Source organism: Leopardus geoffroyi, chromosome C1 (assembly GCF_018350155.1).
Source record: "Leopardus geoffroyi isolate Oge1 chromosome C1, O.geoffroyi_Oge1_pat1.0, whole genome shotgun sequence".
NCBI classification, from domain to species: Eukaryota; Metazoa; Chordata; class Mammalia; order Carnivora; family Felidae; genus Leopardus; species Leopardus geoffroyi.
In genome coordinates, this window is record NC_059328.1 from 118537352 (window position 1) to 118563842 (window position 26491).

Sequence of the window (26491 nt, forward strand, 5' to 3'; positions counted from 1 at the left end):
GGCAGAAAGTATTATGTGAGCAAATTATAGTGGAAAACTTTTCCTAATCTGAGAAAGGACACAGACATCAAAATCTGAGAAGCACAGAGGACTCTGATTAGATTCAACAAAAATCAACCATCACCAAGGCATATCATAGTTAAATTCACAAAATTCACAGACAAGAAAAGAATTATGAAAGAAACAAGGGAAAAAAGTCCTTAACCTACAAGAGAAGATAGATCAGGTTTGCAGCAGATATGTCCACAGAAACTTGGCAGGCCAGAAAGGAGTGGCAGGATGGATTCAACGTGCTTCATCAGAAAAATACGCAGCCAAGAACTCTTTATCCAGCAAGGCTGTGATTCAAAATAGAAGGAAAGATAAAGAGTTTCCCAGACAAACAAAAACTAAAGGAGTTCATGACCACCAAACCAGCCCTGCAAGAAATTTTAAGGGGACTCTTTGAGTGAAGGAAAAACAAGACCAAAAGCAACAAAGACTAGAAAGGACCAGAGAACATCACCAGAAACACCAACTCTACATGCAACGCAATAGCACTAAATTCATATATTTCAAAAATCCCTCTAAATGTAAATGGACTAAATGCTTCAATCAAAAGACACAGGTTATCAGAATGGATAATAAAACAAGACCACCTATATGCTGCCTTCAAGAGACTGATTTTAGACCTAAAGACACCTGCAGAATGAAATTAAGGGGATGGAGAAACATCTATCATGCTAATGGATGTCAAAACAAAGACTGTAACAAGAAATGAAAAAGGGCATTAAATCATAATTAAGGTGTCTATCAACGTCGCACTTACAGCAGTGGACAGATCACTGAAGCAGAAAATCAACAAGGAAACAAGAGCTTTGAATGACACACTGGACTGGATGGACTTAACAGATATATTCAGAATATTTCATCCTGAAGCAGCAGAATACCCATTCTTTTCGAGTGCACATGGAACATTCTCCAGAACAGATTACATACTGGGTCACAAATAAGCCTTCAACAAGTACAAAATGATCAATATCATACCATGCGTATTTTGAGATGACAACACTATGAAACCTGAAACAACCACAAGAAAAAAATTTGGAAAGACCACGAATACTTGGAGATTAAAGAACATCGTACTAAAGAATGAATGGGAGAGATGGGGTGCCTGGGTGACTCAGTTGGTTAAGCATCCAACTTCAGCTCACGTCATGATCTCGTGAGTTGTTGAGTTTGGCCCCACTTTGGGCTCTGTGCTGACAGCTCAGAGCCAGGAGCCTGCTTCAGATTCTGTGTCTCCCTCTCTGCCCCTCTTCCACTCAGGCTCTATCGCTCTCCCTCTCAAAAATAAATAAATATTAAAATTTAAAAAAGGGGGGCACCTGGTGGCTCAGTCGGTTGGGCATCCGATTTCAGCTCAGGTCATGATCTCACAGTCCGTGGGTTCAAGCCCCGCATTGGGCTCTGTGCTGTCAGTTCAGAGCCTGGAGCTTGCTTTGGATTCTGTGTCTCCCTCTCTCTCTCTGCCCCTCCCCCCATTCATACTTTGTCTCTATCAAAAAATGAATAAAGCGTTAAAAAATTTTTTTAATTAAAAAAAGAAAGGAACAAATGGGTTAACAAAGAAATTAAAGAAGAAATTAAGAAGTACATAGAAGCCAATGAAAATGAGAACAAAAGTGTCCAAAACCTCTGTGAGACAGCAAAGGCAATCTTAAGAGGGAAGTACATAGCAATCCAAGACTTCCTAAAGAAGGGGGAATGTCTCAAATATACAGCCTAATCATACACCTCTAAAGGAGCTGGAAAACAAATAGCAAATAAAGCCTAAAACTCGAAGAAGGGAAATGATAAAGAGCAGAAACCAAGGATATTGAAATAAAAACAAAAAACAGTAGAATAGATTAATGAAAGCAGGAGCTGGCTCTTTGAAAGAATTAACAAAATTGATAAATCCCTAGCCAGATTTATCAAAAAGAAGGAAAGGACCCAAATAAAATCATGAACAAAAGAGGACAGATCACAACTGACACCACAGAAATACAAATAAGAGAATATTATGAGCAATTATATGCCAACAAATTGGGCAATCTGGAAAAAATGGACAAATTCCTAGAAACATATAAAGTAGAAACAGGAAAAGATAAAATTTTAACAGACCCATAACCGTAAGGAAATTCAATCAGTCATCAAAAATCTCCCAAAAAACAAGAGTCCAGGGCCAGATGGCTTTCCAGGGGAATTCTACCAAACATTTACAGAAGAGTTAATACCAATCTTTTGAAGGAAGGAAGGAAGGAAGGAAGGAAGGAAGGAAAGAAGGAAAGAAAGAAAGAAAGAAAGAAAGAAAGAAAGAAAGAAAGAGAAGGAAAACTTCCAAATTCATTCTATGAGGCCAGCATTACTTTAATTCCAAAACCAAAGACCCCACTAAAAAGGAGAACTACAAACCAATTTCCCTGATGAATATGGATGCGAAAATTCTCAACAAGTTACTAGCAAACTGAATGCAACAATACATTAAAAAGAATTACTCAAGTGGGATTTATTCCTGGGCTATAGGCCTGGTCCAAAATACACAAATCAATCAACATGATACATCACATTAAAAAAAGAAAGGATAAGAACCACATAATCCTCTCAATAGGTGCAGAAGAAGTATTTGACAAAATACAGCATCCTTTCTTTTTAAAAGTCCTCAAGAAAGTAGGGATAGAAGGAACATACCTGAAGATCATAAACGCCATGTACGAAAGACCCACAGCTAATATCATCCTTGATTGGGAAAAACTGAGAACTTTCCCCTTAAGGTCAGGAACACGACAGGGATGTCCACTCTCACTACTATTATTCAACATAGAATTGGAAGTCCTAGCCTCAGGAATCAGACAAAAAGAAATAAAAGGCATCCAAATCAGCAGGAAGTCAAACTTTTCACTCTTGGTAGACGACATGACACCCTACATGGAAAAACCTGAAAGACTCCACCAAAAAACTACTAGAACTGATATGTGAATTCAGCAAAGGTGTAGAATATAAAGTCAATATATAGAAATCGGTTGTATTTCTATACACCAATAATGAAGCAACAGAAAGAGAAATCAAGGAATGAATCGCATTTACAATGACACTGAAAATAATAAAATACCTAGGTATAAACGTAACCAAAGAGGTGAAAGATCTGCATGCTGAAAACTATAGAAACCTTACGAAAGAAACTGAAGAAGACACAAGAAATGGAAAAACATTTCATGCTCGTGGATTGGAAGACCAAGTATTATTAAAATGTTGATGATACCCAAAGCAATCTACATTCAACGCAATCCTTACCAAAAACGAGCATTCTTCACAAAGCTACAATAAACAATTCTAAATTTGTATGGAACCAGAAGACTCCAAATAGCAAAGTAACATTGAAAAAGAAAAACAAAACTGGAGGCGTCACAATTCCAGACTTCAAGCTGTATTACAAAGCTGTGATCATCAAGACAGTATGGTATCAGCACAAAAATAGACAGATCAATGGAAAAGAAGGGGAGAACCCAGAAATGGACACACTAATGATTGGCCAACTAATCTTTGACAAAGCAGGAAAGAATATCTAATGAAAAAAACACAGTGTCTTTACCAAATGGTGTTGGGAAAACTTGACAGCGACATGGCAAAAGACCTGGACCATTTCTTACACCATATACAAAAATAAACTCAAAATAGATGAAAGACCTAAGTGTGAGACAGGAAACCGTCAAAATTCTAGAGGACAAACAGGCAGCAACTTCTTCGTAGATGTCTCCAGAGGCAAGGAAAATGAAAACAAAAATGAACTACTGGGACCTCATCAAGATAAAAAGCTTCTGCACAGTGAAGGAAACAATCAACAAAACTAAAAGACAAGCAACCAAATGGGAGAAGATATTTGCAAATGACATACTGGATAAAGGGTTAGTATCCAAACTCTATAAAGAACTTACCAAATTCAACTTGCTGCCGCCCCAGAATAATCCAATTAAGAAATGGACAGAAGACATGAATAGACACTTTTCCAAAGAAGACATCCAGATGGCTAACAGACACATGAAAAGATGTTCAACATCATTCACCACCAGGGAAATACATATCAAAACCACAATGAGATACCACCTCACGCTGGTCAGAACGGCTAAAATTAACAACTCAGGAAACAACAGATGTTGGCAAGGATGTGGAGAAAGGGGAACCCTTTTGCACTATTGCTGGGAATGCAAACTGGTGCAGCCACTATGAAAAATAGTATGGAGGGTCCTCAAAAAATTAAAACTAGAACTACCCCACGACCCAGTAATTTCACTAGTAGGTATGTACCCAAAGGATACAAAAACGCTGATTTGAAGGGGCACATTCACCCCAATGTTTACAGCAACACAATCAACAATAGCCAAATTATGGAAAGAGCCCAAACGTCCATCGACTGACGAATGGATAAAGAACATGTGGTGTGTACGTGTCTGGGTGTGTATAATGGAATATTAGTGATCAAAAAGAATTAAATCTTGCCATTTGCAACAATGTGGAGGGAACTAGAATGTATTATGCTAAGCGAAATAAGTCATTCAGAGAAATAAATATATGATTTCACTCATATGTAGAATTTAAGAAACAAAACAGATGAACACAAGAGAAGGGAAGGAAAAGTAAGATAAAAACAGAGAGGGAGACAAACCAGAAGAGACTCTTAAATAGAAAGAACAAATTCAGGGTTGCTGGGAGGGTGTGGGGTGCGAGGATGGGCTAAATGGGTGATGGGCATTAAGGAAGGCACTTGTTGGGATGAGCAATGGGTGTTATATTTAAGTGATGAATCACTAACTTCTACTTGTGAAACCATTACTACATTGTATGTTAACTAACTTGGATTTAAAAACTAACTTGGATTTACTTTTAAAAAAAGTAAATAAAAGTGGTTCAAAATATACTCATTTATTTAACAAGTATTTACTGTGTACCGACCACTATTAGAGCAACTGAGGGAAGAGGGAGGCCTTTTTAGCTACGGTAGTCAGAAGAGAAGGATTTTCTGGGGAAGACATCTGAGCAGAGACCTGAATGAAGATATAAATCATAGAAAAATCAAGAAGAGCATCTTAGGCAGAAGGAATTTTTATTTTTATTTATTTATTTTTTTTCAATATATGAAATTTATTGTCAAATTGGTTTCCATACAACACCCAGTGCTCATCCCAAAAGGTGCCCTCCTCAATACCCATTACCCACCCTCCCCTCCCTCCCACCCCCCATCAACCCTCAGTTCGTTCTCAGTTTTTAAGAGTCTCTTATGCTTTGGCTCTCTACCACTCCAACCTCTTTTTTTTTTTTTTTCCTTTCCCTCCCCCCAAAGACTTCTGTTAAGTTTCTCAAGATCCACCTAAGAGTGAAAACATATGGTATCTGTCTTTCTCTGTATGACTTATTTCACTTAGCATAACACTCTCCAGTTCCATCCACGCTGCTACAAAGGGCCATATTTCATTGTTTCTAATTGCCACGTAGTACTCCATTGTGTATATAAACCACAATTTCTTTATCCATTCATCAGCTGATGGACATTTAAGCTCTTTCCATAATTTGGCTATTGTTGAGAGTGGGCAGAAGGAGTTTTTAGAAAGCCAGCACAGAACAGAGGAGAGTGAGCAAGGCTGTGTGGTAGACAAGGGGCCAAGAACTGAATCCTACCGCAAGTGTGAATGCAAGCCACTTTGAGCAGTTAACTGTCATGGCATGATTTGTTTTTTAAAAGCCCGCTCTGGTTGCTGCGTCTAGTAACAAAAGTAAGAAACAATAAAAATATCCAGTGCTACATAGAGTACTCACCATTAGGTCGAACCAGAAGTACGAGTTCCCCAGAATGTCTCTCGCAGCTAGCTTTAATAAACAGGACAACTTGATCATGGGTATGTTCTGCAATGTCCCGACCATTGATCAGTACAACTTGGTCCCCTTCATTCAATCGAGGGACACAGAGGTCAGCCTATAATGTAACATAAATAAAGTTTCAGGTGTGTACATGGCTTTCTGAAAGTAAAGCACAGGAATTTATTTTTATAGACACTACGGCAGGAGAACAAAAACTATATGTAGAACGGCATCCATCCATTTACTCATCTGTTTGCAAGAAGTAGAAATCTAGCTTTCCCATGAAGCTACTACCTTTTTTTCTTTTTCTTTTCAACAACTTCTTCCTTGGTGTCCTATTATACGCCTAGATACACAGATAAGACTATGCCTCAAGGTGCATAGTTACAGGCAGCCCTCACTTTGCATGGTCCAGATATGTACGAATTTGTCACCACAGTACAGTTAGATAACACCCATCTCCCAACAAGGTTCAGATTGCAGTTGCCACGATGCATTAATTGAATAATTGCATAACGTACGAACTTGGCTACTAGCTTGTGAGTCCACAAATCACGACATAAGTAACAGACACACATCACAATCAGTGACCTATCACACATCGCTTCTTTCAAAGTCTGTTGGTGATGTGTTGCTGTGCATCTGTTATTCGGTTCACGCAGGGACAGCAAAGCAGGTACTTGTGTCACCTCCATGTCTCCCAGTGATAAACCCACGTAAATATAAAGCAAGAACTAGCCAGAAAAGTTAAAAATGCAACAAAGAAACAAAAGAGTGATAGTGCTGGAAGCAAAATGCAAATCGAATATCAACCGCTGACAGTGGAAATGCTGCTGCTGCTGCTGCTGCTGCTGCTGCTGCTGCGGCTACTGTTAACCTCTAGGCATGCAGTGAAAGGAATTCAGTGAAGGCAGACTTATCAACATAAATGACGAAAGTGGCTGTGATGAGAAAGATGAAAATGTCCTAGAGGAAGTGAGGCTGGCAAAAAAGTTCTCACTAAAGGTATATTTCATAACACTGAAAATGCACAGGATGAATGCTAGAAGTGAATACAAATTTAGAAAGGATTAGGACAATTTGCCAAGGAAAGAAAAATGCTCACTCTTGTATTTTAAGTTACACGACAATAAGGGAAACAAGTTTCCACATAGTTGTGGTAAGTTTCCATCAGAAAATAGAATGCTTTCTTTCTATTTCTCAGTGTTTCTGATAGTTTGAATTAGAGGATAATAAAGCACTATTAGTTTTATTATTTTTTCATCTCCCTATATATTTATAAGAGAAACTAAGAAAATTTCAATTATTTGATAAAAAATTTAAAGGTCCTAGAAATCACCATAACTTTTCCCACTGATTATCAAGATCGCTTTACACAGTGTCAGCTTGCATGGTCGTTTTTATGGTTCTGCACTACAGTGCGAAGTGACAGCGGCCTACATTTTACTGAGAAAACAAAGGTAATTAGGCTAAAAGAGGCAAGCACAAGTATGGACAGCATGCTCCAGGAACACAGCAATGCGAACAGATGGGCGTCAAGTCTGAAGGATGATAGGTCGACAGAGAAGGAAATGACAGGGTCGGATCTTACAAAAAAGGGATTGAAGAAATGAAAGCACTACCAGTCAAATTCATAATAATAAAAAAGTCAATAAAATCCAGCAAGGTACTGTCATTAGTGGCAAGAGCAAAAGTTCTTCCTTTGCTGCTTACAAAGTGTGTGATTTTAAACACATGAAACTCTGGAAATGGAGCAGGTATCTGCTCTAATTATTTCACAGATTTGTAAAGACAGAAATGTGATGATTCAATGCAGAGCATTACAATCTAGAAAATGCAAGTTCAGAAGTAATGACCATTCTCTCTAGTCGCTCCTTTCTCTACTTCTCACAGTGGAGATGACATTCATATACTCCCTCTGTGCACTAGCACTGTGATACTTTTGTGTACCAATATGGTCCCTAGTTTTTGTAAATGCCTCTGCGGTACTCAAAGAGTAGTGAACTGCTCCACATCAATGGTACTGGGAGAATGTAATGGGCTAGAGTAAAGGGTTACCCTCTTACCTTATTTGTGGACAGTACAGCTGGCAGGAAAGAGGCGGCAGTCCATGTGGTAGGAAGAGAATAGCTATGCATTTCTCTTACTGTACCTTGAACACATCCACTGATATTTCCAGTTCAGAGACTGAGGCTAATGGGGTAGTTAATCAATATGCTAGAACATGCAAAGATTAATTTTTTTGAACCCATTATCACTGACAGAAACTCTCTCATACTTAATCTGCCTTTCATTGGGTTTATTTATAAATTTCTATTTTCATTCTTTTTTTTTGTTGAAGCTGAAGCTGCATTTTATTTATCTATTTGCATTCTGATCTGGAAAGTCTAGATAAACTACATACTTATTTATTCATTTTTAAACGTTTATTTGTTTTGAGTCAGGGGCGGGGGCAGGGAGGAGCAGAGAGAGGGGGAGAGAATCCCAAGCAGGCTCCGCACTGTCAGCGCAGAGCCTGATGCAGGGCTTGATCTCACAAACTGTGAGATCATGACCTGAGCCACAATCAAGAGTCAGGATGCTTAACCGACTGAGACACCCAGGCACCCCAATAAACTATATATTTAAACGAATTTTGTTGGAGCATCAATTGCTGGCTCAAAGATAATCAGACAGAAAGAAAAACATGGCTTTAATTGGGAATTATTTTAACCATTTCAGAAGGTGTCCAATATAAAAAATAACATTAAAATATTTGAAGTCCTGTTCTTTTCCCCCAATCACCTAAAATGACGTTTCCAACTGGAACACTGTGATGGTCTCTAAGAAGATAATATAAAAATGATAAGTTTCTATTGTTCTAACTTCAGCCAATATATTTTTTTAAGGCTTCCTTCTGGAAACCTCTTTCTTCCTCCCTTAACTGTTATTATGCTTCGCTGGTTTTGTTTTTTCCATCCACCTTTCTTGTCTCTCATTCTCTGCCTTTTGGGAACTTTTGTGTCTTCTTTTATCTTTTAAATGTGGTGTTTTCTAACTGCGACTTTTTTTAAATTTTAAAGGTAGGCTCTCCACGAGATGTGGGGCTTGAACTCATGACCCGAGATCAAGAGTCACACGCCCTACTGACTGAGCTAGTGAGGTGTCCTTCAGCCAATATTTATGGGACATAGCTCTACACGGCAGATAGGGAAAATTATCAATAATTTGTATAGCCTAAAAAGAAAATTTAGAGTCACAGAATTCTGTTCAGAAATAAACCTGTCTATATGATGTTCCCTGAACACCTCTGACTTAATTGAAAATGATCCACATTCACTGCTCAGGAAAACTAGTATTTCTTTTATGTCATTCAGTTACTATTACAACTGGTGGATAAATAAAAAAAGATACATTATCTTTTCTAATTACAAGAGCAACACATTCTCATTATCATGATTCAGACAACTAAAGAGAAGAATACAAAACAAAGTGATAAACACCAATAACTCCACTACCCAGATGAAAAGCTATTAGCATTTTGAGTATGTTTCCAAACTTTTTAAATTTTTAAAAAATGTTTGTTTATTTTTGAGAGACAGAGAGACAGAGTGTGAGCAGGGGAGGGGCAGAAAGAAAGGAAGACACAGAATCCAAAGCAGGCTCCAAGCTCTGAGCTGGCAGCACAGAGCCTGACATGGGGCTCGAACCCATGAACCACAAGATCATGACCTGAGCTGAGTCAGACACTCAACCAACTAAGCCACCTAGGCACCCCTATTTCCCAAAATTTTAAAGCACTAACTCACATTTAAAAAAACTGGATCAAATATACATGGGGAGCAATAATACACATTTTCCATGACACCATTTTATGAACCTATTTCCATACTTATATAGAACTACATCATCTATCATTTCAACAGCTATAAAGCAGCACGTAATTTATTTCACCAACTTCAATGATGTACATTTTACCACCACCCCAATCTTTATTATAAACAGTATTACAATGAACTTCCTTGCATATCCTTTGTTCCCTAGTCCAACTGCTTCATTACCGGCAACTGCTAGAAGTGGCATCATCATGTCAAAAGATATGTATTTGACTTAAAAAAATTTTTAGTTAAAATTTTTGTTTTTAGTAAAGTTCACATCACACAGCTTGAAGAAATGACTAAGTCTACAAGATTACTAAGGCAAGCAACCATTTCTTGTGTTCCTCTGTACATCCTACTCCCCCACCCCAGGCAACTTCTTTCAACACTTCAGCTACATCTTTTGTATCTATTTCAGTATCTCCAAATAACATCCTGATTTTGTTTTTCTTTAGTTTTCTATTTTATTATTTTTTTTTTTTAATTTTTTTTTTTTCAACGTTTATTTATTTTTTTGGGACAGAGAGAGACAGAGCATGAACGGGGGAGGGGCAGACAGAGAGGGAGACACAGAATTGGAAACAGGCTCCAGGCTCTGAGCCATCAGCCCAGAGCCCGACGCGGGGCTCGAACTCACAGACCGCGAGATCGTGACCTGGCTGAAGTCGGACGCTTAACCGACTGCGCCACCCAGGCGCCCCTAGTTTTCTATTTTAGATGTTACCTACAGATGAGAATTTAACAATCTTTCATCTCTGCATCTGCAGTCTGTCCTAAACATACATATTTCCCATTATACATATACTAATAAATAATTTTGGACTATTTCCCCCATCTTTGTCCCCAGCCTTCACATGAATAGGTTCAAGAGGCATTTTATATATCATATCCCTGGCCTGTCCCCACTGATCCCGAGTGATGTGTTGAAAAGAGGACATCTGATACAAGCTGGATCTATAAAGGACTTACTTCCCAGAAGTCTGTAAACTGGACTGAGAGGTTTAATCACTCTGGGTTACTAAACTGGTAATATATAAACCTACAAGTTACCAGTAGCCCACCACATAAACTAAGAATGGTGGTAGCTATACAGTTTCTCTTTCGTACAGAGTCAGGGTCATAATCATATTTGAAAGTAGAGTATGTGGTGGGAATGTTACAGGACTAACTTGAAGCTGCTACTAAGTACACGGTCTTTATTCAGCCTGTATTTTATTTAGAGGAACTAGACAGATGAGGCTGATTCCCTACACAAACTGGTTTGCAGTGGGAGAGAAGAATGGAGCATAAAAAGAAACAAAGGTGAAAAATAGAGAGTCCTGATGTTTATTTTAAAGTTTTGGGTTTTTTTTCCCTCCAGGTCTGACCGCATTCCTATCTTTGGGTTTTGTGAGGTACTACTATAGCTATAGGACACATTTTGTATTTATGCATAAACCAGTGGTATTCCAGAGTATCCTGTTATTTGCAACCAACAAAGTCCTTAACAACCAGAACCAAAGGTATGTATTGTGATATCCTTGATCGATCTTGACTGTGATCATCAAATCAATTATAAGGTTGCTGCACAGCACCAAAAAAAAAAAAAGCCTAACTGGACTCTTTCAGGCTGCTGGTTTATATCTGTCTGTGGACACAGAGACAGGTAAATGATAAAAGATGCTGACGGAAAACTCCTTGAAGACCATTTAGGTCAAGTAGGCAACAACAGAAATGGGAAACTGAGGGCAATATTTGCTACATAAAAGAGCAATAAAGAGAACACACCCACAACTCATTAAGAATTGTCCTTGTGATGAGCAGAAAGTTCATGAATCCTGAAGGTGAATTAAGGGAACAGGAGGGTTCATCATAATGGGTACATACAGTGTTTTCTCAACTTCTGTTTACAATGTTTATAATACAAAGTTTAAAAACTGTCCCTATAGGGAAAATAATCACTAGTTATCATACCTATTTAAAGTCAATTTTTAAAACACAAAGTAGGCAAACAGATTATAGGTAAACAATTCTATATGAAAATACCAAACAAAAAAGCAAAACAAATACTATACCTCTGTCTCCATTTTTCTGTTTAGAGCAGTTATTTTGATAGAATCTATTAGCACTTTAGAAACTGTAGTTTCTATAACTGAAAGTTATAAGCAGCTTCTTTCCAAAAACATGGATTTAAAAAAACTCATACACAGGAAGTTAGAAAACTTCCCAACAATTTAAGAGATTTAGCCAACATTTGATACTTGACAAATTTTCAGAAAAGATTAATTTTTTCCCACTTATTTAAACTAATAAAAATAAAATGAGTACATGTTCTTGAAAATAGGATTTACTTGCAAGATATAGATAACTCACAGGTGTTCCTGGTGCTACTCGGGACACGATCACAGGCATCTTCTGATCATACCCTCCCTTAACAACAGAGCAAATCAGATATCAGTCAAATATTACCAAAATAGACACACCTTAATTTCAAAACTGAGTACAATGTAAATTCTAGATTACCTTCACATTGAATCCAAACCTTCCATTTTCATCAGGTTTCATTCTGATTAGAACAAGATTATCTTGTGGGATACCACCATTAGGCTTAAAGAAAAATAAATAACTTGTAATCTTCCTCACTTATAATCTCTCCTTGAAATATATACATGAAGTATGCTTTTTGTACATTAATATTATCTACAACATATAAAAAGTCATAACTTAAATTCAAAATTTTAATTCAGGAAACTACATTGTTTTTAAAATTTTTAAAAATATTTACTTTTGAGAGAGAGAGACAGAGAGACAGAATACGAGCAGGGGAGGGGCAGAGAGAGAAGGAGACACAAAATGCAAAGCAGGCTCCAGGTTCTGAGCTGTCAGCACAGAGCCCGATGTGATGCGGGGCTCTAACTCATGAACCGTGAGTTCATGACCTGAGCTGAAGTTGGACACTTAACCGACTGAGCCACCCAGGAGCCCCAGAAAAGTAAATCCTGATTACTAACTTGCAGTTACACAACTAGATACAGCCTCCTTGTCCCTGCACGCTAGACTAAGTGCAAGGAGGAACAGGGGCATTATGATTTAAGTTATTAATTGCAATACCCCTAGAACCTGGCTCAAAGCTCTTCACACAACAAGTGTTCATAAGTGTTACAGGAACTCACATTCCTCTCTCTGCTTTTTAAAAACAGCTTTATTGGGATATAACTCACACATTATATACACTTCACGCAGTGTTTAATTCAATCATTTTTACTATAGCCACAGCGTTGTAGAAACACCACTACCATTGAATTTTAAAATATTTTCAGCCCTGTCACAAAGAGATCCTGTACCTATTAGCAGTCAGTCATTTCCCATCCCTTCACCCCCCCATTCCTTAAGTCCTATTCAACCATTAATCTATTTTCTGTCTCTTTACATTTGACTATTCTGGACATTTCGTGTACATGGTCATTTGGAACTGGTTACTTTCACTGAGTATGTTTTATGCGTGCTTTCAGGGGAAGTATCTGGCTAATTCTTGCTTATCCTTCAAGACACGGGTCAGAGATGCTCACTTTGGGAAGTCTTCCCTTAACCCTACAGCTGCATTAGTTATTTGTATCTCCTTCCTTATAATCACTTCTAATTATATCACCTTCAAACTGATTTCCCACTTGCTCTAGACCCAGGTCCTATTCCATACTCAAGGATACTGCTATAGCAATTAATTCTCTACTCTCCTACATTATCCATTTTCCCCACCCTTCTGAGAAATACTTTTATGTGTCCCCTTAAAAAAAATGAACTTTCTCTGGACTCCACTTCCCCATCTAGTTACGCCCCATTTGTCTCCTTCCCCTTGCTCTTAAACGTCTTTAAAGAGTTGGCCACATTTGCTGTCTCTATTCCCTCTGATCTCATCCTCTCAGAGTCATCTTTTTATCTCCAATGCTCCGTCAAAACTGTTCTAATTAAGTCACAAAAGAGTTTCACGTTGCTAAATCCAGCGTTCAACTGTCAATCCTTGTCTTGACTTACCAGTAACATCTGACAAAGTTGGCTATTCTATTCTCTCTGTGACTTTCTTGCCATTAGTCAGTTAGCCGGTGGACTAGTTTTCTTCCTACCGTGCTGTCTGAATCTTCTCAGTCTCCTCTGCTGGTCTCTTCATCTCCCTAATGCTTACATTTTGGAGAGCCAAAGACCTCCTAGAACCTCCTATTTAGTTATCAGCACACACTACACTTCCTTGGTGTTTTTTTTCCTCTCTCGTGATTTTACATACTGTCTTCATGCCATCAACCCTCAGTGTTATTATAACCCTAGCTTGGACCTTTCTCTTCAACTCCAGAACCGTATCTGTAAATGGACTTCTAGTAGCCATCTCAAACTTATGTCCCAAACTCTACCCCTAATATATCACCCATACCTGCTCTACCTGCAGCCTTTTACTTCTCAGTAAACAGAAAGTTCGTAAAACCTTGGTGTTCAGGCCCAAACCTTGCTGTTATCTTGGATTCCTCTTTCTCCAGCACTCCACATCCAATCCCTCAGCATATTATGTTAGCTCTGTTCTGAAACTATCCAGAATACAGCCATGTCTTCCTCCTTCCACTGCTACCATATGGATCCAAATCACCACCACTTGCCTGGAATACTGCATGACCTCACAACCAGTATCTCTGCTTCTACCCTTTGTCTATTTTCAATACAACAGTCAGACTGACACTGTTTACAACTTAAGTGACATCATGCTGCTTTTCTCCTCACATATGACCTGTCCCTTTTGCTTCGTATCTCACTCAGGGTTAAAAAACACAATCTTTTTTTTTTTTTAATTTTTTTTTCAACGTTTTTTTTTTATTTATTTTTTTTATTTTTGGGACAGAGAGAGACAGAGCATGAACGGGGGAGGGGCAGAGAGAGAGGGAGACACAGAATCGGAAACAGGCTCCAGGCTCTGAGCCATCAGCCCAGAGCCTGACGCGGGGCTCGAACTCACAGACCGCAAGATCGTGACCTGGCTGAAGTCGGACGCCCAACCGACTGTGCCACCCAGGCGCCCCAAAAAACACAATCTTTAAAGACTGGCTTTCTCCTGTACCTATCTCCTCTTCATTAGCTCATTTTGCTCAAGCCACACTGATTCCCTTGGTGTTCCTTGACCGTATCAGTCATACTCCTGGCTTTGTACCTTCTATTCCCTCAGCTCCCCTGATCTTCTACTAGCTATCTATCTGACTCATCACTGAGTTCATCCCTGGCTTACACCATTTAAAACTGTGGTCCTCTAATCCTGAAATTCTCTAGCCCCTTCCTTCTTTACTATTCTCCCCAGAATGTATACTATCTAACATACTATATATTTAGATTATTTACCTTGTTTACTGTTTGTCTCGCCCTTATCCCCAGAATGTAAGTTCCTTGAAGGTAGACTTTTTGGGGTTTTTTTTCCTATTTTATTCCAATATATCCCCAAAGCCTGTAACAATGCACAATTCTTAATAATTAATGTTTGCATAAATGATTAAATAAATTAGGTTGTAGATTATTTAATAGCAGGGACCACGTCTTATTTGTCTTTATATTCCCACTACCCACCAAAGTACCGAGCTCACAGAAAGACCTCAGTGACTATGAATCGATGAATGAATGTATGAGTGAGCGATACAGGAGAATCACCACACAGGTATTACCAAATATGTCACTCATTTTTGGTAAGGATTCGGATTGTTTTTGGATGTGCCTGTGGTGGTGAAGCAGTAACTGCGGGAGAACAGAGTGGCTGCTTCGTGCTCTTCAAACTTTAGACATAAGAGGGCTACCACAGAGGCGGCGACCAGGAACTTCTGGCCCTACCAATACCTTCTGCAGGTCCTCCTCTCCCTGTATCTTATTTTATCTCCTGATGTCTCCTTAAGTTTCCTGAAATATACCCATATTTGTCTGTCTTAAAACTTCTTCATGAACACAGTGTATCCCTAAAATTTACTGACAATCTCACTTTTGGTTTATTTACATCTCCTTGAGAAAGCAATGAAAATTCATAAATCAGGAGATTCGAAAAATTTACCATTTTGTTGTGGTAAAAGCATGTCCTCTAAAGGAAAAGCACCAAATGATCCATAAATATATTTTATAGAGCAGAGAGTGATCATAAAATCCAGGGACCTGAACTCAATTTCAAAAGGTTAATGAAAATGATAAAGTCCATGCACCTGGTGAATGATATAATAAAGTTAGTGATATTTAATGGATTATTAGCATTTCTTCTAAAAGCGAGTGTTTTGCAAGACTGAAATCAACATAAATTTGTCAGGAATTAACTTCTAGAGCAATGAACATTTTAAAAATGAAGATAAGTTGAAATTCCACAATTGGGTCAATCATGGCAAAATTCATGACCAACATATGATGAAAAAAAGAAAGTACAGTAATTTAATTTACAGATAAAACATACCACAGTCTAAAAGAAATTTCATTACAGATTAAAAAGTTCAAAGGGAGGGTGCCTGGGTGGCTCAGTTGGTTGAGCATCCAACTTTTGATTTCAACTTGTGTCATGACCCCAGGGTAGTGGGATCAAGCCCTGGGCTGGGCTCCCCACTGAGTGTGGAGTCTACTTAAGATTCTCTCTCTTGGGGCGCCTGGGTGGCGCAGTCGGTTGGGCGTCCGACTTCAGCCAGGTCACGATCTCGCGGTCCGTGAGTTCGAGCCCCGCGTCGGGCTCTGGGCTGATGGCTCAGAGCCTGGAGCCTGTTTCCGATTCTGTGTCTCCCTCTCTCTCTGCCCCTCCCCCGTTCATGCTCTGTCTCTCTCTGTCCCAAAAATAAATAAACGTTGAAAAAAAAAAAAAAAAAAAAAAAAGAAATTAATTAAAAAAAAAAAAAAAAAAAGATTCTCTCTCTTCCTCTCTCCCATACTCTCTCTCTCTAAATGATAAAAGTAAAAATTCAAAGAGATGTGAGAATATCTGAAGTAGGTACTTACAGTAGATTTTTCAGGGGAAGATGGAACATCAAATGTTTCATTAATATGGTTTTCCAGATCTTGTTGAGAATGTGAATAATGAATTTGGTTCCAACTGTTTTTCTTTGATTGTTTGGGTGGTAAAGCTGGAGGCTGCCCATCTCCAGGGGTCTCCTGTGATCTAGATAGGAAAAAAAGAAAAACAAATGACTATTTTGGAAGTCGTCTTCTAGAACAGTTATTTTAAGTTTATTTATTTATTTGGAGAGAGAGAATGAACATGTGCAGGGGAGGGACAGAGAAAATCCCAGTCTGAACGCTGTCAGTGCAGAGCCTGCCACGGGGTTCGATCCCACAAACTGGGATATCGTGACCTGAGCCAAAATCAAGTCAGATGCTTAACCAACTGAGCCACCCAGGCACCCTAGAATTGCTATTTTAAAAGCTAAGGTAAAAAATAACATAACATAACGGTAACATAACATAACAACACAGCTAGAGTCAAGCAACTCAGATATTTACAACATCTAGTAGAAGATAAGCTTGAAATACTGTATTTATTGGGGCACTTGGGTGGCTCAGACAGTGCAGAGCCTGCCTGGGATTCTCTTTGTCTCTCTCTCTCTCTCTCTCTCTCTCTCTCTCTCTCTGTTCTTCCCCTGCTTGTGCTCTTTCTCCCTTTTTCAAAATAAATAAATAAACTTCAAAAAAAATTTATTTACAAGTGAAATCTTAACTTTGAAGTTTTAGTACATTGAATTTCCTACTTTATCAAATCTGTAAACAATTCCACATAATAATCAAATACACTTTTTAAGTGTATCATGATAAAGATATTTACTAATCCACTGTAGCAATATATACACTTTCCAAAACACTTTTTTAAGATAAGGTTTTCAGTGGAGTCACAGGGGTAGTCAGGGAAAAGGGGAGGCAAAGAGAAATCAGAATTGAGAGTTAAGCTGTTCCACAGATAAAACACCCAATACAATCTAGAGAACTTGTGATTGGCCCAATTTAATTAGATTTTTTTTAATACTTATTTTTGAGAGACAGAGTGTGAGCATGGGAGGAAAAGAAAGAGAGGGAGACACAGAATCCGAAGCAGACTCCAGGCTCTGTCAGCACAGAGCCCAACGCGGGGCTCGAACTCACAAAGTGCGAAATCATGACCTGAGCCAAAGTCAGATGCTTAACCGACTGAGCCGCTCAGGCACCCCTGGCCCATTTCTTTAGAAATAAGACACAATTTGGGGCGCCTGGGTGGCGCAGTCGGTTAAGCGTCCGACTTCAGCCAGGTCACGATCTTGCGGTCCGTGAGTTCGAGCCCCGCGTCAGGCTCTGGGCTGATGGCTCAGAGCCTGGAGCCTGTTTCCGACTCTGTGTCTCCCTCTCTCTCTGCCCCTCCCCCGTTCATGCTCTGTCTCTCTCTGTCCCAAAAATAAATAAACGTTGAAAAAAAAAAAAAATTAAAAAAAAAAAAAAAAAAGAAATAAGACACAATTCATTAAAGCAATGAACTCAATACTACACCAAAGATTGTAATCTGAGTAAGAGTACTGAGCTCACTGAGGAGACAAAACTGGATAAAACATTGTTGGAATATACAATTTAAAAAAACAAAAATTCATTTAACATTAGGGAGCATAAGCTTCAATTTGTGGCAGCAAGAACCGATAAAAAGAGCTAAGAAGGACAGAAGACGCTTCAAGGTAAAAACGGTAGTTTTTAATGTTTATTTTTGGCGGCCGGGGAGGGGGGGGGGCGGTGTGTGCATGAGGGAGAGGCAGAGAGAAGGATACAGAGGATCTGAAGCCGGCTGTGCGCAGAGAGCCCAATGCGGGGCTCAAACTCACCAACCATGAGATCATGACCTGAACCAAAGTTGGACACTTAAATGACCAAGACACCCAGGCACCCCTAAAAATGGGAGCTTTTATGAATGAGCATAGTATATGTAATAACATTACTTGTGAGTTTTCACAAAGGCCAGGAGGGGGAACCAGCGTTTAACTTGCATCCTAGAAAGCATACATCATGGAAGTTGTGGAAGCTAGAACAGGTAAGGGGAAATGGTTCTTTGTAAGAGCGGTGACCATTCCTGAGGTTATTATTTATTTCTGCAATGCCAGGAGGTCTTTTGGAAAATAAAAAAATTACTGACTGTCCCATTGCCTAGGTCCAATGAGAGAGTTGATAGCTGCGGTGTCAATGGCTGCTGTTGTGCAATTCAGGCACAGATTTCACCCACTTCCTGCTTTTTGTGTTGAGTGGCAACAGATGCCCAAGATACCAGCTGTAAGAACTTAAGGAAGTGGAACTGCATTAGACTGTATTACTGTTCAAAAGTTATTCTCCACCCCTCTCTGAGTGACATCAGGCTTGGCTATCTGACTTGCTTTGGCCAATGAAACATGAGTAGAAGTGCTCACTTTGAAAGGATACTTTAAAAACAGCTCATGGGGGCGCCTGTGTGGCTTAGTCAATTTGTCTCTGACTTCGGCTCAGGTCATGATCTCACAATTCATAGGTCTGAGCCCTTCGTCGGGCTCTATGCTGACGGCTCAGAGCCTGGAGCCTGCTTGGGATTCTGTGTCTCCCTCTCCCTCTGCCCCTCCCCTTCTCACATTCTGTTTCTCTCTCTCAAAAATAAATAAACATTAAAAGAACGAAAAACAAAAAAAAACAGCTCATGATTCATTATGCTTACTAGCCATGCCCCAAACAGCAGTCTGGGTCCTGGAATGAACATGACATGGAGTAGAACCACAGTTGACCCATGATATACGTATGATATAAGAAAAAGAGAACCTTTGTTGTTGTCACTATAAATTGGGATAATTTGATACCCACATAATTTAGCCCAAGATAACAGACACAGAGATTACTGTCAGAGTGGCTCTTTGACATATATGCTCTCCTCTGGTACAGAAGGTGTTGAAGCTTACTTAGAGGCTCACTGCTAAATACCTGGTAGATACAGGTAATGAAGCTAAAAATTTGATTAGTACCAATGAAGTCAGCAATTATCAGGAATGAATGGTATAACTGTATGGTCCTCCAGGGAAGTTTCTCTAAAGAGAGAATATAGTCCTGGGGCGCCTAGGTGGCTCAGTCAGTTAAGCGCCCGACTTTAGCTCAGGTTGTGATCTCATAGTTTGTGGGTTCGAGCCCAGCATCAGGCTCTGTGCCGATAGCTCAGAGCCTGAAGCCTGCTTCAGATTCTGTGTCTCCCCCACTGGATTCTCTCTGCCCCTCCCTGGCTCGTGCTCTGTCTCCATCTCAAAAATAAATAAACATTAAAAAAAGTTTTAAAAAAGAGAGAATATAGTCCTTCCAAATTTACATAGTGTAAAAGTTAATCACTAAATTAGTAGGTAAACCATAATGTCCACTCAGCCTAACTTTCTACACAGAAATCTTTAGGGAACAAAATACTCCAAATTCTAATAAATCTATAAGGACTGCATCAAAAAATACACCTCTCTTTTTCAGCAAAAACTTCTTTGAGGTCTACCTTGATGGTCAGGGATTATAGGTACCAAGCACACTCGTTTTTATCCTACTAGTTTTCTGCCAAGAATCCAAGCCTTTAAGATCTAATACATTTCAACTGTTGCTAGTCTAGGAAATTGTTCCCACAGATTAGAATAGAGTCATGTACCTCAACCATGGCCTGCTGCAAGGGGTTAGGACACACAAAGACGGACATCCATGGCACAGCCTCACAGATGTGATATTTCTAAAAGTCAGTTGACCAAAAGCTTTCAAGACTTTTCAAATACCAGAAGTCATTGGACTCCACATCAATCAATCAGTAGGTCTTATCCCTTACTTAGGGTTAAGTATAAGCAACTTAGGCAAGGTGAAGAGAAAGGTTTTTTTCCTAGTTTTGCATATAGTTGTCATACATGGGAAACAGGCTCAAAACCAAAGATCTATAGGGCAGAGTGTAAGGTTGAGATCAGCTGGGAATAGAGTCAGATCAGCTTTTCTTTATTCGTGGTCCAGCCAACAGCCTAATACATACCAATCCTAAAATATACAACTGAGACAAACTCACGTCTGATCTGTAGTGCAATATTTAAAAAAAAAAATTTTTTTTTCAACGTTTATTTATTTTTGGGACAGAGAGAGACAGAGCATGAACGGGGGAGGGGCAGAGAGAGAGGGAGACACAGAATCAGAAACAGGCTCCAGGCTCTGAGCCATCAGCCCAGAGCCCGACGCGGAGCTCGAACTCACGGACCGCGAGATCGTGACCTGGCCGAAGTCGGACGCTTAACCGACTGCGCCACCCAGGCGCCCCTGTAGTGCAATATTTAAGTGAGCCAAATCTGGTAGGTATGGGCCTAACAGTGACAATACTCAGTTCAAGAGAGGGACAGTATTGACATATGGGATATTCTGCTTAAACTGTTCAATTTACATTTCTGAGGTTAGAGATTAGGCATATATGGTAAAAAAAACTCCAGAAGTTATTTTTATCATGCATTTCTAATTAGAACCCATTGCCCTAAAACAGTGGCTACAAATTCATGGCTTATGGGCCAATTTTGGCCAACATACATTTGGCCCATTAATTTTTCTTTATAAAATATGAGTTAATTGACTCATTTTAAAAATTACACATGTATCCAGATTTCCAGAATGGAATACCTAGAAACTCTGGAAAGAATGGATCTGCATTACCACTGGTCAAAGCCAAGAACTAGCTGCTGCCTTTAGATGGGCCATGGACATCCCAGGCACATAAATTCCTCCCACAGTTACCTGCCAGATTACAGCAGGTATACGAGTATAATCTCTCCTTTAAGCAAAGTCCAGGGGAAGCCACAGATAGGACGAGAGCCTAAGCATACAGGCTTGGATTCGATTTAAGCTAAGTTCTAAAGAAGAGGAGGAGAATGCAGCACACACGGAGAGGCTTACTCAAGATATGACACAAGAAAAAACACTAATTTTGGATTTCAGGAAAAGGGCTACCTGCCTTCTCTCACTGTTTTATATAACTTTCTTGCTAAAATAACTTCTCAAATAGTGATGGTCAGGCTCTCCAGATGCTTGATTGTTGAAGACACACAGGTTGGTCTGGGAGCTTTTACAGACTAATTATGTATTCTCCTAGGACAATCCCGGTAACTGCCCTTTCTATGTTCAAGAACCAAACTTCATCTATATCTATTTGTGTCTCTACTAATACAGTCTATCAAAGTAATCAAGGATGTCAACACAGACTCCTGAAATTCTTATTTTGGACAAAGGTTCTCAGTTACATTTTAAGACTTATTCTGGGGCGCCTAAGTGGCTCAGTTAAGCATCCAACTTCAGCTCAGGTCATGATCTCATGGTTTGTGAGTTCGAGCCCTGCATTGGGATCCATGCTGACAGCATGGAGCCTGTCTCCTTTTCTCTCTATCCCCCCACCTTAGACATAGATAAACATTAAAAAAAAAAAAAAAAAAAAAAAGACCTATTCCAAATGTATTTAACTCAATTTTATTATAACAAATGATAACTTCCTCCTTCATATCTAATGTAGAGATCATGAGTGCAGTCAATTTATTACTTATTCAATTATCTAGGAAAAGGACTTTCATAGGTAAACCATGCTTTATAATTAGAAATTGTAACACATTTAAAATAATGTCATTAAATATGCCAGTTCTAAGAAAAGATAACTTTTCTAGGCAAAACTAAACAAACAAAACAAAAAACCTACAATTGCTAATTATAACAAAATGAAGAGACATAATATGCTTTGGAAGAACAACCAGACAGCATAATGGAACACAGCCCCATTAGAAATAATTTCCCTGAGGGGCACCTGGGTGGCTCAGTCAGTTAAGCATCCAATTCTGATTTTAGCTCAGGTCATGATATCATGGTTAGTAGTAGGTTCGGGCCCGCATTGGGCTCTACACTGACAGTGCGGAGCCTGCTTTGGAATTCTCTCTCTCCCTCTCTCTCTCTCTCTCTCTGCCCCTACCCTGCTCACATTCTCTCTCAAAATAAATAAATATTTAAAGGAGAGGAGAGGAGAGGAGAGGAGAGGAGAGGAGAGGAGAGGAGAGGAGAGAAGAGAAGAGAGAAAAGAAAAGAAAAGAAAAGAAAAGAAAAGAAAAGAAAAGAAAAGAAAAGAAAAGAAAAGAAAAAAGAAAAGAAAAGGAAAGGAAAGAAAAGAAAAGAATTCCTCTCAGAGAAGGGAACTGTGACTTAAAGAAAAAGCCAGCATCTACTATTAGGTAGTTCAGACAGGACTAGAGAAATAGGAACCAATGAAAAAAGTGGGCATCAGAGCTATGGCTGGCGTCTTACAAATATTGGTAATACTTTGGCTTAATTTAAAGATGGGAGGCAGAAAAAAATCTGTTATAAGGAGAGTATAGAAAGGAGTGTAATCCTAAAGGGATTATTTTAGTTACTTTTAAAAAAGAAAAGTGGGCAAGATAAACTCTGAAACTCTTTATGCTTTATAGAAGCATAAAGTTTATTCTAATTTAAGACTGGAAAATAAGCAAAAACCATATTCTTGGTAGACCCTAATACAAACTTGACAGGACTGATGGATTATTTTAAGATTAATCTTCTAAGATGCATACCAGGAGCACATGTCTCTTTCAACTACAGTCACTAGTCTATCCCAGCTCTTACTGCACAGTAACTCTACTATCCTATACTTATACTATGTTAAGATGCAGATAAAATTCTGATTCAAAATTCAAGATTCTTGACACATTGGTTAATCTATAGTAACATTCACAGCACTTCAAAGTAAACACCATTGCAGACTGATTACTAATAAATGCTCAATAAATTTAAAAAGTGCATATAAACTCTCAGGGATATGATATTAAGACTAGAATTGAAAATCTCATATTACTACATCAGTACGAATCCATTTCAGAATCAAGGTCCCAGACCTGAGATGCCTGGTTTCAACCAAACTTCAAGTCCCTGACCTTAGCTCCCAAAAGTAAGTAATACAGGTATCTGCCAGACATGGATGGCAGGTAAATATACTGCAGCTACAGCAGCCCAGGGACCTATGTGATTGGTCTTGCTGCCACAAGTACATCATCAAATACAGTGCATCCTCTGAGTCCCCGTAGCTTGATTATCTCCTCCCATCACAGCTCCTTTGGTTCTTTTATTTCCTCGTCCTAGAGTGGTCTGGTATTTGCAGGATCCATAACACAGATGACCCTTGAACAACACAGTTTGATCTGTGCTGATTCACATACACATGGATTTTTTTTATAGTACAGTACTGTAAATGTACTTTCTCTTCCTTACGATTTTCTAATTAACATTTTCTTTTCTCTAGCTTACTTCATTAGTTAAGAATGTAGTACATATTACATGTAACACACAAACTATGTGTGAATCAAGTGATTATGTTCTCAATAAGGCTTCTGGTCAACAATAGGCTATTAGCAGTTAAATGTGGGGGGAGTCAAAAGTTATATGTGACTTTTCAACTTTGCAGGGGTTAGCACCCTTTACTCCCCACATTGTTAAAGGGTCAACTGTATGCTGCTAGACTTGATCAAGATTGGCATGGGAATTGGGTCAAGCTGAGTATGGAGATAAAATTTTCAGTGGCAGTAGCTCAGAAGGGCAAAATGAAGGCAAATCTTTAAGAAAGATTTAAGTGAAAGGAATTCATAAGGTGTGGACAAAGCTGAGGTGAGTCATTAGGTAAGACTAGAATGAGACAGTCCAGGCATGGGACTGTCCAAGGAAATGGGTTTGATACTTCAGGATTATGAAATCTGTAGAGTCTCTTGTGATTAGGGCCTAAGGATAAAGTTGAGAATTTGGAGAATTCTTCATTGTACTCAACTAGCCATCCATACTTCAAACATGCAGACAGATATGTGGCTGATAATATTCTTAAAGCCTACCTACTAGTATATCCTCCCAAAGTAATTAAATTACACAATTATTATAGCTAACATCTACCAAACACTTTTTCTCTGCTTAACTGCTCATCTCATTAAATGTTCACAGCAACACTACGGGGAAGATATTATCATCCTATTTTTACAGGTAAGGAAATTGAGGCTTACAGAGATAAAATGACTCATCCAAGCTCACATAATTAGAAGTGGTGGAACCAAGTTTTAAACCCACTCTGAATCCAGAGCTTGTGCTCTTAACATTATGTTACAGTTGTACTTTAATCAAAACAACTGCAAAAAACAGGAACAAAGCTATTTTAAATCAGAGGTTTCAAACTATTTGTAGCAGTGGACTCTTCTCCAAATACAATGCTTCTCAGAAGTCAATTTATAAAACAGAAAAGCTAAACAACCTACCTATCTGACAGTATCTGAGGCCTCAACAGAACTTAACAGAGAATGTCCCAAGACTATTTTCTATCATGTCATATAGAAAGTTATAAGTGACAACATGACTATATGTGAAATTCTAATAACATACTTCTAACTCAATGGTTTTAATATATTTAAAACCAATAATTTGCCTAAATGATGGTAGGGGAAGGGGGCTGAGTGGGAACAAAACTTGAAACATATGTTCAAAATCTACCCACATAAAAAATCTGGAGGAAAAATTACCACTTGTGTTAACTTCTGAATATTAAGAATGGAGAAAGGGTGATGGGAATGAATATAATTCCAAAAGTGTTCCAATGCCCAACTCTCATAGTGGGGTTTTTCAATACAAATATAGTAAAACCTTGGTTTGCGAGCATAATTAATTCCGGAAACATGCTTGTGATCCAAAGCACTTGTATATCAAAGCAAATTTCCCCATAAGAAATCATGGAAACTCAGATGATTCGTTCCACAACCCAAAAATATTCACATAAAAAATGATTATACTACTGTAATACGAATAAAGAAAATACAAAATATAAAGAAAAGTAAACAAATTAACTTGCACTGACCTTTGAAAACCTTCGTGGCTGGTGTGAGGGAGATGAGAGAGGAGGGTTATCCTGCAGGACAACTTTCACTATCACTAGGGGAATCACTGCTATCTATTGACTCAATGGAATTTTTTCTGCATGCTCACAGGGATGCTGACTAGAGTACAGTATTAATAAATTCTTGTCAGTATTAATACTACAGTATTTACTGTAACGGCAATAAGGCAGCGGAGGAGAGGGTCCATTATCTGCAGGCAGCCTGATCTAGAATGAAGGAAAGTAGTCCTAAATTTAATCTTGCATGGAAAAGCAAGGGACCGTCTGTAGGTGCTTTGAAGTGACAAAAAATACATTAGTGCCAGTTGTGGGCATCTTCCAATGTTCTGAAAAATCACGGATATCTGCTAAACACTGTGGCCTGAGACTGAGCATATGAGCAAAGGAGATGATCACCCACAATCCGTCACCGAGACAGAGAGAAGAACCATTGGCTCAGTTGTGATCATGTGACATTTGGCATCACATACTACTCGTATTGCAGGACATCACTCGTTTATCAAGTTAAAATTTATTAGGAATGTTTGCTCATTGGGGTGCCTGGGTGGCTTAGTTGAGCGTCTGACTTCGGCTCAGGTCATGATCTCGCAGTTCACAAGTTCAAGCCCCGCATCGGGCCCTGTGCTGACAGCTCAGAGCCTGGAACCTGCTTCGGATTCTGTGTCTCCCTCTCTCTCTGCCCCTCCCTCGCTGGTACTCTGTCTCTCTCTCTCTCTCAAAAATAAATAAAACATTAAAAAACTATTTTTTTTAAAGAAATGTTTGCTCATCTTGTGGAACACTCCCAGAACAAGCTACTCACAATCCAAGGTTTTACTATAACTTGCTTATCTTCAACTTTGACATTTTAAAAAATAATGAAAAT

At 38.9% G+C, this 26491-nt stretch overlaps 1 protein-coding gene across 10 annotated transcripts in view; it reads right to left on the minus strand.

The window, feature by feature from the left end:
* Window positions 1-26491, minus strand: part of PTPN4 (protein tyrosine phosphatase non-receptor type 4) — a 237290-nt gene that overhangs the window by 30127 nt on the left and 180672 nt on the right. For all 10 annotated transcript variants that reach the window (XM_045479514.1, XM_045479510.1, XM_045479513.1 and 7 more), the window contains 4 exons: window positions 16695-16854; window positions 12234-12317; window positions 12084-12140; window positions 5833-5989 (listed from right to left, as the gene is read on the minus strand). In XM_045479514.1, the coding sequence (XP_045335470.1) occupies window positions 5833-5989; window positions 12084-12140; window positions 12234-12317; window positions 16695-16854 (458 nt within the window). The remainder of the gene's footprint in view (window positions 1-5832; window positions 5990-12083; window positions 12141-12233; window positions 12318-16694; window positions 16855-26491) is intronic.